The sequence below is a fragment of the Pongo abelii genome, chromosome 6, assembly GCF_028885655.2.
Source record: "Pongo abelii isolate AG06213 chromosome 6, NHGRI_mPonAbe1-v2.0_pri, whole genome shotgun sequence".
Lineage (NCBI taxonomy): Eukaryota > Metazoa > Chordata > Mammalia > Primates > Hominidae > Pongo > Pongo abelii.
Window position 1 is genome coordinate 44,792,334 of NC_071991.2, and position 20,985 is coordinate 44,813,318.

General features: G+C 40.7%; 1 protein-coding gene across 19 annotated transcripts in view; it reads right to left on the minus strand.

The window, feature by feature from the left end:
- SUGCT (succinyl-CoA:glutarate-CoA transferase) overlaps positions 1 to 20,985 on the minus strand; it is a 735,129-nt gene that overhangs the window by 618,117 nt on the left and 96,027 nt on the right. For all 19 annotated transcript variants that reach the window (XM_063725726.1, XM_054560560.2, XM_002818027.5 and 16 more), the window contains one exon: positions 14,263 to 14,354. In XM_063725726.1, coding sequence (XP_063581796.1) covers positions 14,263 to 14,354 — 92 coding nt within the window. The remainder of the gene's footprint in view (positions 1 to 14,262; positions 14,355 to 20,985) is intronic.

The following is a 20,985-nucleotide window of genomic DNA, read 5'->3' on the forward strand; positions in this document are numbered from 1 at the left end:
TTTTATTTTTCCTAGGTCATACAAATTGGTCCTATTATCAACCAAAGAAAGGAGAACAAACTTATGTTATGGACTTGAAACGATAAAGCCAAGCAAAAGACTGAAGTGCTGCCTGTGTGGACAGCGCCTCACTGCTCCTTCCTTACCAAGACAATACTGAGGGGAAGAAAGGCCAGTTGACTGAATCTAAATTATGCTACCAAAAATCTCTAAGGGGGGAAAATACAATGAAATAATAAATTAACACTGGGAAAAGTCAACAAAAATACCCTTAAGGAAGAAAGTCTCAGGCCCAGAACCAAGACCAAAGGTGCTGCCAGGATTTGCCACATACCTTCATGTGGGAGTGGGACTCACCCTTGGCTGGGTGGAGGATGCCTAGCATAGGGAATTGGCTGGGGTCTTGGGAAGAGGGCTGACCCCTGAACCCTATAAGGACAGCACTCAGCCCCGCAAGGCTTGGCCTCCTATGGTACGTTCTCTTCAACCTCATCCCACTTCTATGCCTTATCTCAGTCAACTGCAAATTGGAGGAATTATTGTTGCAGTATAGAATTTAAATGTTATGCAACTTGACTAGAGTTAGGTTATGCAAAGTAAGTAAAAGTACCTGACAGCACTTACTAAGTAAAAGTATTTATGTATAAAGGTGAAGTAAACTTTGACTAAGTACAAGTAGTTAATTAGCAGCAATTGGGAAGTGAAGAGAGGGAAGATGGAAGGAACGAATGTTCGAATGCTAATCATTGCTCAGAGCATGAAATCAATACATGATGGAACATGTAGGTAATAGTTAAAGAAGCATGAAATGAGGCAGGACATGGTGGCTCACACCTGTAATCCCAGCACTTTGGGAGGCCGGGGCGGATGCATCACAAAGTCAGGAGTTCGAGACCAGCCTGGTCAAGATGGTAAAACCCACGTCTCCACTAAAACAAAAATTAGCTAGGCGCAGTGGCAGGGGCCTGTAATCCCAGCTACTCGGGAGGCTGAGACAGGAGAACCGCTTGAACCCGTGGGGCAGAGGTTGTAGTGAGCTGAGATCGCACCACTGCACTCCAGCCTGGGCAACAGAGTGAGACCCCGTCTCAAAAAAAAAAAGAAGCATGAAATGACTCCAACGTCTTAAGGGTTTTCATAATCTCCTCTCAACCTCCACAGGATCTTTTAGTAATGATTACTTTTGTAAAGAAGGAACAGCCAAATTGGAGCAATACCCTCTATTTCACTTCAATTAATTGTTCCTCTGTTAAATTCAATTAAATTGTATACTTAATTGCTTCAAATTAGCAAAGATGTTATTATCTCATCCTTATAAAATAATTTATGTTTGTCATATGCTATGAATATGCCAACGTATAAGCATAAACAGATGTCAAGATTGATGCTTACCAACTATTAACACTAGGAACTTCTGACTGATGAGGATAATTTGTGACTTTCTTCTCCATTATTTTTGACATTGTTTCAGTTTTATAATAAATATGTATTATATACAAGAATAATTACTTTAAAAAAAAAAAAGATCTTGCTCTGTTGCCCAGGCTGGAGGGCAGTAGCACTATCTTGGTTCACTGCGACCTCCATCTCCTGGGCTCAAGCAATCCTCCCACCTTAGCCTCCAGAGTAGCTGGGACTACAGGCAGGCACCTCCATGCCCCGCTAATTTTTTTGTATTTTTTGTAGTCATGGGGTCTCGCCATGTTGCCCAGGCTGGTCTCAAACTCCTGAGCTCAAGTAATCCTCCTGCCTCAACCTTCCAAAGTGCCAGGATTACAGGCATAAGCCACCACGTCTGGCCCAAGAATAATTACCTTTAAAAGCCAATTAAGCCAGGCGCAGTGGCTCACACCTATATAATCCCAGCACTTTGGGAGGCCGAGGCAGCCTGATCACCTGAGGTCAGGAGTTCGAGACCAGCCTAGCCAACACAGTGAAATCCCATCTCTACTAAAAATACAAAAATTATCCAGGCATGATGGTGCATGCCTGTAGTCCCAGCTACTAAGGAGGTTGAGGCAGGAGAATCTCATGAACCCAGGAGGCAGAGGTTGCAGTGAGCCAAGATCGCGCCACTGCACTCCAGACTAGGCAACAAAGTAAGACTCTGTCACACGCACACACAAAAAAGTCAATTAAAATAAAGTATAAATAAAACTAGCAGTTAAGTTATTCCACCATTAACTCTGACTCTAACTCTGACTGTAATCAAAGGTCAGATATATTTAAGCAGTGTCACGTTAGAAAGGTGCATGAATTAAGAAAAACTTCATTACTTAACCTAGACTATTTAACCTCTTTTGTTAGTGAACTAATACTTCTAATTGTTAAGATTAAAATCAAGGAAATATGTTATCCTAAGTCATAAAATAAGAAATATATTTTATATGTGTAAGAACCCATAATGCCTATAATATTTATTAAGCATGAAGTTCTTTCCTAGGCACTGAAGATGTAGAAATACATGACACCTTTCTTGTGGAATATATTATATAGTTTTATATTATATATATTATATACTTTATTATATTATAATATATGTAATATTTGTATATAATATATTCTATATATTATTATATTTATATATATTATATATTATATATATAATATATATATATCTTGTTGGTGTTTTTTTTTTTAAGACAAGGTCTCACTCAGTTGTCCAGGCTGGAGTGCAGTGGCAAGATCATGGCTCACTGCAGCCTCTATCTCCTGGGCTCAAGTAATCCTCCCACCTCAGCTGCCTGAGTAGCTGGGACTGCAGGTTCATGCCACAACACCTGGCAAATTTTTTTAATTTTTACTAGAGACAGGGCCTTCCTATGTTGGCCAGACTGGTCTCAAACTCCTGGGCTCAAGCAATCCTCCTGCCTTGGCCACCCAAAGTGCTAGGATAACAGGCATAAGCCACCATGTCCAGCCCAGGGAACATATATTTTAACCCATAGCAAACACAGTTGAATTTTTAAGAGAGAGTGAGAGAGAGAGAGAGAGAGGGAGTGTGTGTGTGTGTGTGTGTGTGTGTGTGTGTGTGTGTGTGTGTGTGTGTGTGTGTGTGTTGGAAAGAGCCACATCTCTACTTGTTTATTTGCATAGATATTTCTAACTTAAAACAGGTTTTTATTCTCAAACATTGCTGACAAGAGTATAAAATGGTTCAATCTTATAAAATACAAATACCTATCAAAAATACAAATGAACTAATCTGTTGACACCACAGCCTCCTTCTAGGGATTTTTCCTACAGATACAATTGTACATGTGGGGCCAGATGCGGTGGCTCACGCCTGAAGCCAAGATCTCACCACTGCACTCCAGCCTGGGCAACAGAGCAAGACTCCATCTCAAAAAAATAATAATAATAACAATAATAATTGCACATGTAGAAAATTACATAGGTGCAAGGATGCTCCCTGTAGTGTTACAGTATTAGTAAAATAATGGAAAGAGACTAAATGCCCAGCAAGAGAAGGTTAAATAAACTACGGTACATCCACAGGTATAGACACAATAAAAGCAAGTGCATTGATATAGGATAATCTCTAGGAAATATGATTTAAAATAAAATACAATGCAAAACATTCAGTGTAGGTAACCCTAAAGGTAAGAATCAAAACTATAGGCCAGGCGTGGTGGCTCATGCCTGTAATCCCGGCACTTTGGGAGGCTCAGATGGGCAGATCACCTGAGGTCAGAAGTTTGAGACCAGCCTGACCAACATGGAGAAACCCTGTCTCTGCTAAAAATACAAAATTAGCCAGGCATGGTGGCGCATGCCTGTAATCCCAGCTACTTGGGAGGCTGAGGCAGGAGAATCGCTTGAACCCAGGAGGCAGAGGTTACAGTGAGCTGAGATCACGCCACTGCACTCCAGCCTGGGCAACAAGAGTGAAACTCCATCTCAAAAAAAAAAAAAAAAAAAAAAAAAAACACAAGAATCAAAACTATAAACCTTCTAGAAGAAAATCTTCAAAACTAAGGGTAAGCAAAGATTTCATAAAGAGGACATAAAACACACTAACCATAAAGAAAATAAATTAACTAATTTGACTTAAATAAAACTTAAAACTACTTATCAAAAGATAGCATTATGATAATAAAATGGCAAGCCACAGGCTGGGAGAAAATATCAGCAATATATACATCTCACAAATACTTGTATTTAGAATATACAAAGAAATCCTTTAAATCACTGAGGAAAAGACTACCACTCCAATAAAAACAAGGAAAGGCCAGAACCTATAGTTCACATAGATATCTAAACGACTACTAAGCATAAAAAAACACACCTTAACTCATCAGGGAATTGCAAATTCAAATCACAATGAGATGCTACTACATATTCACCAAAATGGCTAAAATTTAAAAGACTGGCCGGGCACGGTGACTCACACCTGTAATCCCAGGACTTCGGGAGGTCCAGGTGGGTGGATCACTTGAGGTTAGGAGTTCAAGACCAGCCTGGCCAACATGGTGAAACCCCGTCGGAGTTCAAGACCAGCCTGGCCATCATGGTGAAACCCTGTCCCTACTAAAAATACAAAAAAATTAGTTGGTCATGGTGGTGGATGCCTGTGATCCCAGCTACTCGGGAGGCTAAGGCAGGAGAATTGCTTGAACCCAGGAGGCAGAGGTTGCAGTGAGCTCAGATCATGCCACTGCACTCCAGCCCGGGCAACAGAGCAAGACTCTGTCTCACAAAAAAAAAAAGACTTGCATTATCAAGAGTTGGTGCAGATAATTAAAACTCTCAAACATGGCTACTACAGTATAATCTGGTAACATTCCAGAAAACCAGCAGCATACTAAAGCTAGATATACATCTACCCTGTGACCCGTTAGTTTTTCACTTGTAGGTACATACCAAGAGAAATCAATACGCATGTCAAACAAAAGGCATTCAAAAGAGAGTTCAGTTTTATTCACAAAAGCCAAAAACTAAAAACAACTCAAATGTTGATCAATAGCAATGTGAATACTTTGTGGTATATTCATAAAATGTAACACAATATACACAGTAAAAGCACATCACTAATACACACCAAATTGAATGAACATTACAAGCCTTCAATTAGTCCAAACACGGTGGCTCACATCTGTAATCTCAGCATTGGGAGGCTGAGGTGGGCAGATTGCTGGAGACCAGGAGTTCAAGACAAGCCTGGCCAACATGGCAAAACCTCGTCTCTACCAAAAATACAAAAAAAATAGCCAGGCATGGTGGCACGTGTCTGCAATCCCAGCTACTCGGGAGGCTGAGGCACGAGAATTGCTTGAACCTTGGAGGAAAAGGTTGCAGTGAGCCGAGATCATGCCACTGCACTCCAGTCTGGGCAACAGAGTGAGACTCTGTCTCAAAAAAAAAAAAAAAAAAATAGAAAGCCTTCAATTAAACAAAAAAGTCAGGCATAAATCAGAACATACTAGGCCGGGCGAGGTGGCTCACATCTGTAATCCCAGCACTTGGGAGGCCAAGGCAAGCAGATAACTTGAGCCCAGGAGTTCAAGATTACCCTGGTCAACATGGTGAAACCCAGTCTCTACCAAAAATACAAAACTCAGCCAGGTGTCATGGCAAGCACCTGTAATCCCAGCCACTCAGAAGGCTGAGGCACAAGAATCACTTGAACCCTGGAGACGGAGGTTGCAGTGAGCCAAGGCTGCACTACTACACTCCACCCTGGATGACAAAGCAAGACTCCATCTCAAAGAAAAAAAAAAAAAAAGAACATGCTATATGGTTCTACTTATAGAAGTTAAGCTAGCATATAGTATCAGAAGTCAAAAATAGTGGTTATCTCTGGAGGAGGTAGTATTGTTTGGGAATAGAAAAAGAAACTTTCCGGAGTGATGGAACTATGCTGTATCTTAAACTGAGTAGTGTCTATCCAGGTGTATATATTTTAAAAAAATAATAATCGAACCAAGCCTGGGCATCATGGAGAGACCCCACCTCTACAAAAACTACAAAAATTAGCTGAGCTTGATGGCATGTGCTTGTAGTTCCAGCTATTCAGGAGGCTGATATGGGAGGATCGATTCAGCCCAGACTGCAGTAAGCCGTAATCGCACCACTGCACTCCAGCCTGGGCAACAGAGCAAGACTTGTAACGTTTGTAATGCAAAGAAATGATAAATGCTTGAGGTGATGGATACCCCATTTATCCTGATGTGATTATTATATACTGTATGCCTCTATCAAAAAATCTTACATACCCCATAAATATATATCTACTATGCCGGGCACAGTCGCTCACGCCTGTAATCCCAGCACTTTGGGAGGCCGAGGCAGGCGGATCACGAGGTCAGGAGATCGAGGCCATCTGGCTAACACAATGAAACCCTGTCTCTACTAAAAATACAAAAAATTAGCCGGGCGTGGTGGTGGGCCCCTGTAGTCCCAGCTACTCGGGAGGCTGAGACAGGAGAATGGCATGAACCCGGAAGGCAGGGCTTGCAGTGAGCCGAGATCGCACCGCTGCACTCCAGCCTGGGTGACAGAGCAAGACTCTGTCTCAAAAAAAAAAAAAAATATGTATATATATATATATATATATATATATATATATGTCTACTATGTACCTATAAAAATTTAAAATAAAAAAGTTCATGGCCGGGCGCAGTGGCTCACACCTGTAATCCTAGCACTTTGGGAGGCCAAAGCAGGCGGATCACTTGAGGTCAGGAGTTTGAAACCAGCCTGGCCAACATGGTGAAACCCCATCTCTACTAAAAATACAAAAAAAAATTAGCCGGGCGTGGTGGCAGGTGCCTGTAATGCCAGCTAACTTGGGAGGCTGAGGCAGGAGAATTGCTTGAATCTGGGAGGCGAAGGTTGCAGTGAGCCGAGATCATGCCACTGCACTCCAGCCTGGGCAACAGAGCGAGACTCTGTCTCAACAACAACAACAAAAAAAGTTTAAAGAGGAAGACTATTTTGCTTGGTTTTGAATAGAATATCTCTGGAAAGATACAAAAAAGAACTGGTAACATGGATTTCATCTGAGGAAGAGAATAAGGTGGGATGGGCACAGAGGAAAGGAGATTTATATTGTGGACTGTTAGACACTCAAGGAAAAAGACCCAGTTTATGTCCCAACGTAATCATACAGAGGACTTTCCTGCTCTCTCCCTCTCAAAAGTGTCCTGGTTTGTATGATGAATTATACGGTCCACCTACTTATGTATCTTACGGATTTAGTATTATGTGAATGTATTACCTCTTCAAAAAATAAATAAAATATAAACTAAGAATAATACGGTGCCTTTAGACAGCAATGTAAGAGCAATTTCTCCTTGTATAATTTTGTGTTTTCTTAGTTTTTAAAGGAGGAGATAAATATCTAAGGAGCAATGCTTGTAAACTTGATTTAATCCATCCTGCACACTTGGGCCAAACTAATCTTATGAAGCACAGCTTTCATCATATCACTCCCCTTCTGAAACATCTTCTGAACTTCACTTTGAGCAAACATCCTCCCAACTTCTTTACTTGACCTTGAAGACTTGCCAAAGTAAGGCCTAAAGCAACCTTCCCCTTATGTTCTGAAACCTTAACTCTCAGCGCCTCTGTGACTGGCCTATTGTCCACTAAGTCCTCTGTGACTGGCCTATTGTCCCTAAGTCCACCTGATTCCTTCCTGCTTCTCTGTATTTGTTTTCCACTGTGTGATCTCCCCTGGGAATGTCTAGGAATGTCTTAATCCATCCACATTCTATCTGTCTTTCCAGGCACCATGCAATTCAAGTCCCACCTCTTCCTTAAAGTCCTACCCTGAACCACATTTATACTTTATATATTTTTTTTAATTTTGTTTTGTTTTGAGACAGAATCTCGCTCAGTCACCCACGCTGGAGTGTAGTGGCGCAATCTGGGCTCACAGCAACCTCAGCCTCCCAGGTTCAAGTGATTCTCTTGCCTCAGCCTACCAAGTACCTGGGATTACAGGCACCTGCCACCACACGCAGCTAACTTTTGTATTTTTAGTAGAGACAGGGCTTCACCATGTTGGCTAGGCTGGTCTCGAACTCCTAACCTGAAGTGATCGACCCGCCTCAGCCTCCCAAAGTGCTGGAATTACAGGCGTGAGCCACTGCACTCTGCCTATACATTACATCATCAAGTTACAATAAAAACTTCTCTCCAACAGATTCAGTGTAAGCCATAAATAGATTCTGAAGATGTTATTAATTTTTTTTAAATTGTGAGGAGCATTTATTGTACGAGAAACTAGGACATAGAGTTGAATAAGAGGCTATCCCTACCATGGAAGTTCTCATAGAAACATCTAACAACTGCCACCATATCAACTTGCCCTCATACATCTGCCACTCTCAGCTGCTTGCAAAGAACTGCCTTCATTGTCAACATCACATATATAGACATACACACACACAAACACACACAGACAAACACACACTCCCAAGCCCCAAGCCTCTAGAATCATCCAACTCATGAGTTTTCCAATGTTGTTAATCCTCAAGAAAAAAATTAAAGATGCTTTATCTTCCAATCTGATGTATTATCTGCAACATAACATACCACTAATTTTATTCAGTTTTCTGTTATTTTTATTTGCTAATTTTTCCATGCATATACATCTTATCTAGGGAAGGAAATAATTCCTTACAGAGTAACTTATTATGGTACCTAATACAACACTACACATATGGTTAATACGTCTTTGTTCATTTGATTGCTCAGTATAATTCTTCTTGATGTTTAAGTGTGCCAAAATTTACAGTTGAATTATTACTCAGAACACATATCACATATGTCTGAGTCATTTACTTTCCAGAATCTCTCATACTTTGATTTCATTCCCAATCTCTTCATATTCTGTATGCATTAAAAAAAGATGATAGATAGATAAACAGATGATAGAGAGAGAGAGAGAGATGGATGCAGGCATGGTTGCATGTGCCTTTGGTCCCAGCTACTCAGGAGGCTGAGTGGGGAGGATCACCTGAGCCCGGGGATGTTGAGGCTGCTGTGAGCCATGATTACACCAGCCTGAGCAACAGAGTGAGACCTTGTCTCAAAAAAATATATATATATATACATATATATATATATATGTCACATAGCACGGTACCAGATATTCATTTACTCATTTACTCAACATAATTGTTTACTAAGGGTCTGTTCTATGCATAAAGTAGTGACCAAATCAAGGACCATGGTCTTTCCTATGAGGCTTACATCTTACTGAGGCCCATTTTAGGCAGTTAGTGAACAGACAGCAGTGAATTAGAGCCAGAACCCCAAACTCTGTATTTGAGTGCTCTCCCACTCTTTCAAATGGTGTATTTACTACATCGTAACAAATATCAAGCAGCATGCAGAAGCAAGGTGCAAATACAACAGACATCAGGATCATTCTGCAGGTATCATGGGGAGTGGAAAGAGTACAGGCTACAGAAGTAAAGAAAACCTGGGTTCAAAGTTGGGCTTTAGTACTTTACATATCAAGTTATATAAGCCTCTAAGCTTCAGTTATAGAATTTGTCAATACGAGGCTGGGCACAGTGCCTCACACCTGTAATCCCAGCACTTTGGGAGGCCGAAGTGGGCGAATCACTTGAGGTCAGGAGTTCGAGACCACTCAACATGGCGAAACCCCGTCTCTACTAAAAATACAAAAAAAATTAGCCAGGCGTGGTGGCACATGCCTATAATCCCAGCTACTGGGGAGGTTAAGGCAGGAGAATCACTTGAACCCAGGAGGCGGAGGCTGCAGTGAGCCGAGACTGTGCCACTGCACTCCAGCCTGGGTGACAAGAGTGAGGACTCTATCTCAAAAAGAAAAAAAAGAAAAAAAAAGAGTTTATCAAAACATACCTGAAAGTATCAGTGTGAGGATCAAAATACATATGTAAAATGTCTATCATCTGTCTGGCATAGTGTAGGAATTCAAAATAGATTCTCTCTTTGTCCATAATCAAATATAATCTAATCTGACAACACCACAGCATACGTAAAAGGCTGGATTTTAGATTTAGTAAAGGTCAACAGTAATTAGTTTACCCAAAATCACATGATAAAGACGGCTTTTTTTTTTTTTTTTTTGGAGACAGAGTCTTGGTCTATCACCAGGCTGGAGTACAGTGGCATGATCTCAGCTCACTGCAACCTCTGCATCCTGGGTTCAAGCGATTCTCCTGCCTCAGCCTCCCAAGTAGCTGGGACTACAGATGCACACCACCACGCCCAGCTAATTTCTGTATTTTTAGTAGAGATGGGGTTTCAGCATGTTGGCCAGGATGGTCTCGATCTCTTGACCTCATGATCTGCCTGCCTCAGCCTCCCAAAGTGCTGGGATTACAGGCATGAGCCACTGCACCTGGCCATAAAGACTTCTTTCATAAAATTTTCCCTATGGTATACATTTTTCTTTCTTTCTTTTTTTTTTTTTTTTTTTGAGGCAGAGTCTCTCTTTGACATCCAGGCTGGAGTGCAGTGGTGCAATCTTGGGCCACTGTAACCTCCACCTCCCGGGTTCAACCAATTCTCTTGCTTCAGCGTCCCGGGTGGCTGGGATTACATGCATGTGCCACGATGCCCGGCTAATTTTTGTATTTTTAGTAGAGACGGGGTTTCACCATGTTGGCCAGGCTGGTCTTGAACTCCTGACCTTAAGTGATCCGCCCGCCTCAGCCTCCCAACGTGCTGGGATTACAGGCGTGAGCCACCGTGCCCAGTCCCTATACTATACATTTAGATATGTCCCCTTTTGGATAAAAATGACATTATTATAACATTATAGGAAAAAAACTTGCATTTTGAGTTTTTTCATTATAATACTAGTTTATATCTTTGGAATATCACTTGATTTCAAGAGAGAAATATATGAGACTATCACTAAAAATATATTTGTATATAATAATGTATTTTCTCATCAAACTATTAAGTAATGTAATAAATTCACAAGCAATAAGTTCAGCCACTGTTCCTCACCTCCCCAACCACATTTGGCCCCACTTCCTTATTAGTTCACAATAATCCAGTGACACTGCCCTTCTTTTGGCTCTTCAAAACTACCAGACTCTCCAGCATCTAGATGACATGCAGTACCATGCATTACTCTCTAATGCTAATCGGCTAATGCTTAACAGGATCCCAGCCTAAATATATGGCCCTCAGAGATGCCTTCCCTGACCGACAACCCTGATAAACTTGGGCTCCACCATGTAGGGTGATGTGGAGAAACCTCCTGATGTCAGAGAAGCCTGGGTTCCAATCACTCATCTGACAACATGGAGTTACGCTACAGCACAGATACATGGCTGTGCAGTTACAGAAAAGTTCATACGCAGTGGATATAATTGGCAATAGTGTGTGTGCATTGGCTGGTTAAAAATATTAGCCAAGGCTTTCAGAAGTGCTTTCCCGTACAATCTCTGCTGAGAGGCTTAGGGAATTGTTAACATATTGCTGATAAGATAAGGGAAAACAACTCTCTTAAGGGGGACTCCCAGCATGGCCAGATTCTTCTGATTCTTTTCTTTTTTTTTGGAGATGGAGTTTCGCTCTTGTCACCCAGGCTGGAGTGCAATGGTGCGATCTCAGCTCACTGCAACCTCCGCCTCCTGGGTTCAAGCGATTATCCTGCCTCAGCCTCCTGAGTAGCTGGGATTACAGGAATGCAACACCACATCTGGCTAATTTTGCATTTTTATTACAGACAGGGTTTCTCCATGTTGATCAGGCTGGTCTCGAACTCCCGAACTCAGGTGATCCGCCCGCCTCGGCCTCCCAAAGTGCTGGGATTACAGGCATGAGCCACTGTGCCAGGCTGGCCTGATTCTTTTCAATCAGCTTTTATCTTTAGCTGTCAAACCACACTTTATGGAGATCTTTAGAAGCATAGTAATGGCCTGAGGTACACTGTTATTTATATATGTTCATAGCACCCTGTACTCTTCTTCGCAGTTCTTTTTATTTGCATGTAATAAATATTTTCTGCTAATGTTTGTTTTCCCTACTTAACAGCTATAGGAAGATAAAGACTGTGCCTGTCCTGTTGCCTGCTTAATCTCCAGCCCCTACCACCATTCCCACCGTACAGTAGGAAACAGATGCGGTAACTACTTACTAGGTTGATGTGTAACTTAATTAAGGAATGAAAGATGTGTCCATGTGAAAGAAATACAGTGTGAGAGTTAAGCTTACCTAATGTAATACATGGAAAGTATATAAAGCAATGTTTGGCACATACCAAGCACTCAATAAATGTTATTTGCTCACCTAGAAGAAAAATCACCTGAGTAGGGTAACACAAGAGATAAAAGCTGTTATTGACTGAGAAATTATAAGGTTGAGCATATACTGTGTGGTTATCCCTGTTAGACCACAGTGCAATGTACTAAAGAAACTACAGTAATCCCCCATCTCAACAGTTTTTCATTTAATTCATTTTACCGTTTGAATATAGAAATTTTTAAATCCCAGATCTTCTCACATATTCCTAATTGAGTTCAACACCCTTAAATAAAACCATTCACAATAAAGAATGTCTTGGCCATATAAGAGCCTATGGAATTGAGCAATGAGAGAAATGTCCATGCTCTAGTCTCTCAATGGATGGAAAGAAAACTGGTGCTCTTGAATATTTTAAGGAAAGGCCAGCAGGGTACAGCGGCTTATGCCTGTAATCCCATCACTTTAGGAAGCCAAGATGGCGTGAGTCCAGGAGTTCAAGACAAGCCTGGGCAACATAATGGGACACCATCTCTACAAAAAACTTAAAAATTAGTCAGGTTTGGTGCCATGCACCTGTAGTCCAAGCTATGTGAGAGGCTGAAGTTGGAGAATCTATTGAGCCCAGGAGGTTGCAGTGTGCCATGGAGGCTGCACTCCAGCCTGGAGACCCTGTCTTAAATAAAACAAAACAGGCTGGGTGTGGTGGCTCATGCCTGTAATCCTAGCACTGGGATTGGATCACAAGGTAAGGAGTTTAAGACCAGCCTGGTCAAGACGGTGAAACCATGTCTCTACTAAAAATAAAAAAATTAGCTGGTCATGGTAGCTGGCACCTGTAATCCCAGCTACTCGGGAGGCTGAGGCAGGAGAATCCTTTGAACTTAGGAGGTGGAGGCTGAAGTGAGCTGAGATCGCGCCACCGCACTCTAGCCTGGGTGACAGAGCAAGACTCTGTCTTAAAAAAAAAAAAGCAAAGGCCACACACATTTTTTTCTAAGACTTGTGAAAATGAAATGAAGATGAAAGTACAATAACTTTATATTTCAAGAAATTAAAACCCCAACAGTTGCTTTGAAATTAATAAAAAGTAAATCTCATCATGAGAAAATAGAGGCAAAGAGAAATAATTAATTAATAAGTAAAATTAAATAAAAGGAAGACTGCAAAAGACTTGAGGTCACTCTGTCTCAGTTTATTCCAACACTACAGCAAGCAATATTTCCTGAAGAATCACTAGAAGAAGTGATTTGGAGAATGAACACCCACTGAAACAAGTTTTTTAAGGCCATCAATCTAGTTTGTTTTGAAATGGGTGTGTTCTAGCATTTTTATTTACTAGGCTTTCACACTTTTTTTCACTTTGTTTAACGTCATTCATATTGCTTTCCCCAAGAGTCTTTTTTTTAATCTAACCAACCACATTTTGGCCATCTAAATACTTGTTAGGAACTCCCCAACCCACTATCAATGGAGAGGAATTATTATAAAATCAAATAATTATTTCACTGTCAGAATCTAAGGCACATGACAAATTAGATACATTTAAACCTAAGGGAGGCTTTACGCAACAAATTTTCAAATACATAACTACCTAGAATTTTCCAGAAGGAAAAAGAGACCCTCTGCTATGTATACATGGCAGATGAAGGCACTCTAGTAGAAATGGACATCCGTGGTCTAGTCTAGTCAACTGTTTTATTTCAAAGAAGGAATATTCCTAAATCACACAAAGGTGCCTATATTAAGCTTGAATAACATAATAAATGTGGAAAGTGTGCTCACCATCTGATCTATGGCTTCTTGCTAAAAACATTGCTCTTTTCCCTGTGGCCAAATTGATGTTTAGCCTCAATACATTTGTAATGAACACTTCCCATTTTACTTTCATAAGCATTCACTTTCCCTGGTTTCTTTCTAAAATTATTAATTTCAATGGCAAAAACAGCAATTACTTTTGCCCCAACCTAACAACTCATTTAATCCTATGGGTTAGTACAGAGTAAAATCCTTTTGGAATATGTAAGGGAAGAAATTATGAATATTCTAAGGAAGGATACCTACCTCAGGCCCTGTGATGTGCATCAGACCAGAAACAGCCGAGGCAACAGCATCATAACCAGCTCGCTGAGAAATTGGACCTGTCTGACCATACCCTAAAACAACAAAAATAAACATATTCAGCACCACACAGGGTGTGCTAAAACCACTGTACGATACAGTGTGTTAGAAACATTTGTATCCAGAAATCCTGCAGCATTTTGAGACTATTAAATCTATACTATTCCTTGAAGAAGGCAGTAAGAATTCATTATAGTGCTCAACCCCAGCTATTAATTTTTTTGGGGGATGGAGTCTCATTCCCGTCGAGCAGGGTGGAGTGTGGTGGTTTGATCTCGGCTCACTGCAACCTCCACCTCCCAGGTTCAAGTGATTCTCCTTCCTCAGCCTCCCGAGTAGCTAGGATAACAGGCGTGCACCACCACGCCCAGCTAATTTTTGTATTTTCAGTAAAGACAAGGTTTCGCCATGTTGGCCAGGCTGGTCTCAAACTCCTGACGTGAAGTGATCCACCTGCCTCAGCCTCCCAAAATGCTAGGATTCCAGGCGTGAGCCACCGCGCCTGGCTTACCCTGGCTATTCTTAAAAAAAACTCAGGCTGGGTGCGGTGGCTCACGCCTGTAATCCTAGCACTTTGGGAGTGCTAGGATTTTTTAAAGGCAGACTCCCTTTAAAAAAAAAAAAAAAAGGAAATAATTCAAAACCAGGCCCACATTCTCACATGCAATAATCAATTAGAGTTGAGTATTGCCTCTCCCCTCTATATAGGGCATAAATCCTCTGATTTGCCACAGGGTCCACCACTCTACTCCCATATGCCTCAGCCGGGTTTCACGTACTTCCCTGACTCCAACAGGTATTTACTACCCTTGCTTTGTACACAGTAATATACAAAGTTAAGCTAACATACAAAGTTAAGCAAAACAATATCTCCCTGAGTTCTATTTATGTATTGTCTCAAGTAAGCAAAGAAAACCTAAATGATTTTAAGATTTGGACATAAATAAACAATAACATCAACTAAGTGATTTTTAAGATTACAAAGAGAAGGTAGAGAAGGTGTCACATTTTTTTCTTTCTTTCTTTTTTTTTTTTTTGTGCCATCAGCAAGAATCAACAGAACACAGGAAAGATTTTCTTCTACCCCCCTCAGTCCTGGTGCTTATTGCTACATCATAAAAGTTGTATCAGGCCAGGCGCAGTGGCTCACGCCTGTAATCCCAGGACTTTGGGAGGCTGAGGCGGGAGGATCACCTGCGGTCAAGAGTTCAAGACCAGCCTGGCCAACACAGTGAAACCCCGTCTCTACTAAAAACACAAAAATTAGCTGGATGTGGTGGTAGGTGCCTGTAATCCCAGCTACTGGGGAGGCTGAGGCAGGAGAACTGCTTGAACCCAGGAGGCAGAGGTTACAGTGAGCCGAGATTGCACCACCGCACTGCAGCCTGGGCAACAGAGCAAGACTCTGCCTGAAAAAATAATAATAAAAATAAAAATAAATAAAGGTTGTATCAGAAGCTACATAAATTTGTCTCCAAAACCTTCCTATCAAGCAGAGTGGCCCAATGAAGAGCTTTCCATACCCATCAGCTACTTGCTGATATTCCCTGCATATGCTGCTTTAGGAAGGCCATGAAAGAGTTGCCTGCAAGCCTTGTTTCTCCAGCCACCTGGAAGACTCTCCCTCAACCTTTTGTAAAAGAGCACCCTAGTTATATATGTTGCCACAGCGCTTATCACAATAGAAACACAATACCATTATTTGTTAGATTTATTTTGTCTCCTCCCTACTAAAGTGTATACTCCAGAATGTTTTTCTGTTTGGTTCGCTGCTGTATCCCCAGCCTCTAGAACAGTGTTCAATAACATTTATTCAAGGAATGAATGAGTGCAAAAATATTTTAGATAAAAATAATTTTTTGGCCGGATGCGGTGGCTCACACCTATAATCCCAGCACTTTGAGAGATCAAAGCAGGCAGATCACTTGAGGTCAGGAGTTTGAAACCAGCCTGGCCAACATGGTGAGACCCCGTCTCTACTAAAATTACAAAAATTAGCCAGGCATGGTGGTGCATGCCCATAGTCCAGCTACTTGAGAGGCTAAGACAGGAGAATCAATTGAACCCAGGAGGTGGAGGTTGCAGTGAGCCAAGTTCACACCACTGCACTCCAGCCTGGGCAATAGAGTGAGAGTCTGTCTCAAAAAATAAAAATAACAATAATAACAATAATTTTTTTCAAAAACAATCTATAAAAAGTAAATAAATAAAACCACAAAAGTGAGTGATAATCACCAATTAATCTATCCAGATGCATTCACCACCAGAAATGATCTTTGTCACAAATAAGAGTATGCAAAACAAACTCCACAGATAAAATTATCACTTAATATTAAGGAATTAAAATAATTCAAGATTATAATTATTGATGATTTTAAAAAGGTGTTAAAACATGTCTCTGCTTATGTTTTATCTTCGAAAATTTCAAATAAAAATAGATAGAATATATAATAAACCCATCAGTCAACTTCAATAATTATTCATGGTCAATTTTATTTCCACTATGCCCATTTTTCAATTAGAACTGTTACATGAAGAAAAAATAAAACCATTATCTTTTTCTTTTTTTTTTCTTTTTTGAGACTGGGTCTCACTCTGTCACCCAGACTGGAGTGCAGTGGCACCGTTGGGGCTCACCACAACCTCGACTGACTGTGTTCCAGCAATTCTCCCCCCTCAGCCTCCCGAGTAACTGGGACTACAGACACACACCACTACACCCGGCTAATTTTTGCATTTTGGGTAGGTATGGGATTTCACCATGTTGCCCAGGCTGGTTTTGAACTTCTGAGCTCAAGTGATTCACCAGCCTCAGTCTCCCGAAGTGCTGAGATTGGGCATGAGCTACCACGCCCGGCCACATAAAACCATATTGAAAAACCCAAACGTCTTGATTCAGGTAAATTACAGTTTTATCTCCCAATATCAATAACATAACGTATAAATTCTTAACTATTACTTTCTCAGTCTTTAGAAGAACAAACATGGGATATAAAGCAAATAAAGAGAAATAAACTATAAGTCAACATTCTCTGCGCAGAAATAACGCCAAGTTTTAGAAAATGAGTTCCAGGGAAGGCAATGTGCTGCTGTAAAGGGCACCCTGGCCCGGGATTCCAGCCTTCAAAGCAATGGTTTTCAAACCACTGGTAGTCCCCAGCATAAAACAAGTCTCCAGGAACAGAAAGAAGCTGCCACCATCGGCAGGAAGGCCTGTGCACCGTGAACCACCTGTTATCTCAGCAGGAAGTCAACGAAAGGAATTAAGTTTCAGTTAACTCTAGGTTCGGAAAATCAGGTGCTTCTGGCCAGGAGTCCAAATCCCTCAAATGGGACAAACCCAGGTCCCTCACCATCAGTGCAACTCTAAAAAGACTCTTCTAAATAAAGGCCTGCAGGAAAAATTCTCTTTTTGTTCAGCTTAGAACAAGGGAGAGACACAAATATCCTAATTACTTTAAATTACAACTTCTAAGTATTTCTATTAAAGAGAAAAGGAATAGTTGCTCTCATTGGAAGCAGTAAGGTATAGGGAAAAAGGGGAGTTTCAGGATTAAAAAAAAATCTGGATTCAAATTATAGCTCTGCCAACTATTAAATCTTTGACAATTCATTCAATCTTCCTAAGTCTCAATGTCTTCATCCGTAAAACGGCAATATTCACATTTATCTCATAGATTTCTTATGAGGATTTAATTTGATTACATAACACAAGCAAAATGAATTTTATATTGAGAGCTAAATATGCATAATTACTAAAGATGCATTAATCAATGTACAAATAATATATTAGCTTACCTTTTCTATAAAATGTTGAAAATAACAAAAAGAAAACTACCCTGAGGTATGTCAAATGATGACAGTAGACATCTAAGCATTTAAATTATGTTGTTTAATAAACCATAAAAATTAAGCTATTTTGTATGTGGAATCTTGCACTTGTTCATAATAGCAAAGAAGCTGACAATAATAATAATAAACGTGGCTGGGCGCCGTGGCTCTCGCCTGTAATCCCAGCACTTTGGGAGGCCGGGGTGGGTGGATCACTAGGTCAGGAGTTCAAGACAAGCCTGTCCAACATGGTGTAACCCTGTCTCTACTAAAGATACAAAAAATTAGCCAGGCATGGTGGCGCATGCCTGTAATCCCAGCTACTTGGGAGGCTGAGGCAGGAGAATTGCTTGAACCCGGGAGGCAGAGGTTGCAGTGAGCTGAGATCGTGCCATTGCACTCCAGCCTGGGCAACAGGGCAAGACTCCGTCTCAAAAATAATAATAATAATAATATACATATATATTCCGTAATAGGAGTCAAAAATTATTCCACGTTTTCACCTTATACTTGTAACTATTTAAATACTGACTACCAGTACTATCAACAAATATTTATGAGAATAAATAAATAACATTTTAAAGCAGAGAATGAACATCAAGATGGTATTTTACTAAGATTACTCTGTTGATGATGTGCAGAATGAAATTATTCATTAATAATTTAATGAAGAAGTAGAAAAAATGTTAAGGCTGGGATCCAGATAGTTCCTTTAAATTTTATTTTTAGCTTTACAATTCCAAAAACAACTATGATTAAAATCTAAATTAAAGAGGAAAAATGTATGCATGTCAATTCTACTTTATATTCAAGTAAAGAGCCAAGAAAAATCAGGGAAGTTATGGAAAATCAGAGAGGAACACCCAACACACATTTTCTTTCTCTTTCTCCCTCTCTTCCACTTAGTAATTCACATTCATTTTAAGGAGCAACCTCGCCATCTTGTGGCATTTATGGACACTGAAAGCAAAACGTGAATTTCTAGACGTTGGTAAAAATGTACAGGGAGGAAGCTAAGGGAAAAGATTTATTATATCTTAATATTTTCCCTGAGCGCCATATGATCTGGCCTGCCTACCCCGTTTTTCTTCTTAATTATGTCTGACTTTGTGTTTTCCCTCTCTCCCATCAGTGCTCAACACACTGTCTTGTTAATGGTTATACTTTTGGAGGTCACAGGTCCCTTTGACAAACTGGTAAGAAGCTATGAACTCTCCTCAGAAGAAAGTAATTGAATACATGCTCATACTCTTAGAACCCTACCCATTAACCCCTGTTGCCCTGGGTTAAGAGTCAGGTTAACGACCTTCAGTAGGTCATCACTGCTCCAGGCCTGGAGAACCTCAATTATCAAAACAATTCTCCCGACAGGGAACTGTTCAAGGACAGCTTTGAGGCTTCCAAGCAACCAAGAGACTCAGGATGAGGCTTTCACTTGATAATAAAAGGAAAAGAGAGAACAAAATAAAGTATCTCTCATCTAGACTATTTCATTAGCCACCTGTTTCTGCTCTCCTTACCTCATTTTTGACTCTTGTGATCACAGTGATTGACTGATTGATTGATTGAGACAGGATCTTGCTCTATTACCCAGGCTGGAGTGCAGTGGTGTGATCTTAGCTCACTGAAGCCTCAAACTCCTGGGTTGAAGCAATCCACCTGCCTCAGCCTCCCAAGTAACTGTGACCACAGGCATGCACCACCACATCCAGCTAATTTTTTAAATTGTTTGTAGAGATGTGGTGTTGCTTTGTTGTCCAGGCTAGTCTTGAACTCCTGGGCTCAAGCAATCCTCCCACCTCAGCTTCCCAAAGTACTAGGATTACAGGCATAAGCCACCACGCTCAACCATACAGTGACCTTTTGAAAAGGTAAATCAGTGCACTACTTTCCTGCCTAAAGCTTTTTAAGGGCTTTCCAAGTCACTTAAAATAAACCTCCACTCTTTATCCTGGCTTAGATGGCCCCACGTGGCTTGGTTACTATCTACTCTTTGGCCTCAGCTCGTCTGTTTTCCCAATGCCATATCTTGGGTCCTGATGTTGTTTTTAGTGTTCTCCACAGCTTATTCCCAAGGTGGGGACTTTGCACTACCTAGGATGTACTTCTCTCCAATCTTCACATGGCTTGCTACTACATCCTCCTCAGAGAAGCTTTCTCTACCACCCAATCTAACATAGACTCCTAGGAATTCTCTAGCATTTTATGATATTTTCATTCTCTCTAAAGTACTTATCACCAGTGGATACTTTTATCTTTTTGATGGATATCTCTCTCCTCTAGAATGTTAGTACCCTGAGGCCTGTGACCAAGGTGACTGTTCTCTGCAATATCTTTAGCACCTAGAATAACGTCTACCAGTAACTTAGCAAAAGCATGTTTAATAAATGAGTGAATGTGAATATATAAGTCTGGGAATAAAAACAACACTTGTTACAACCGGCAATAGGACAGAGATAAACCTCTACTCCCTCCAGTGATGTCTGAAATAACCTATTGAGGGTAGAGGACTCCCGGCAGCTGAGTTTCTGAAGTTCAACTGTTGACATTCCCCAACAGTCCATATTTGGTCCTCTCTCTTCTCATTCTCATCTCTCTAATGAATCTCATCCCTTCTAAACAAGATACTGGAAGTCCCCATATCTAGAATAACAATGACAACATTTATCAAGTTATTGTGCATTAGACACTCTGTTAGACTTTTGTCAATTCGATTGTTTAATTCATACAACAACTCTATGAATTATCCCCTTTTTACAACTATAACTGAGACATGGAAAGGTTAACTAACCTACTCAAGGTCACACAAATAGGAAGTAACAGAGCTTGGATTTG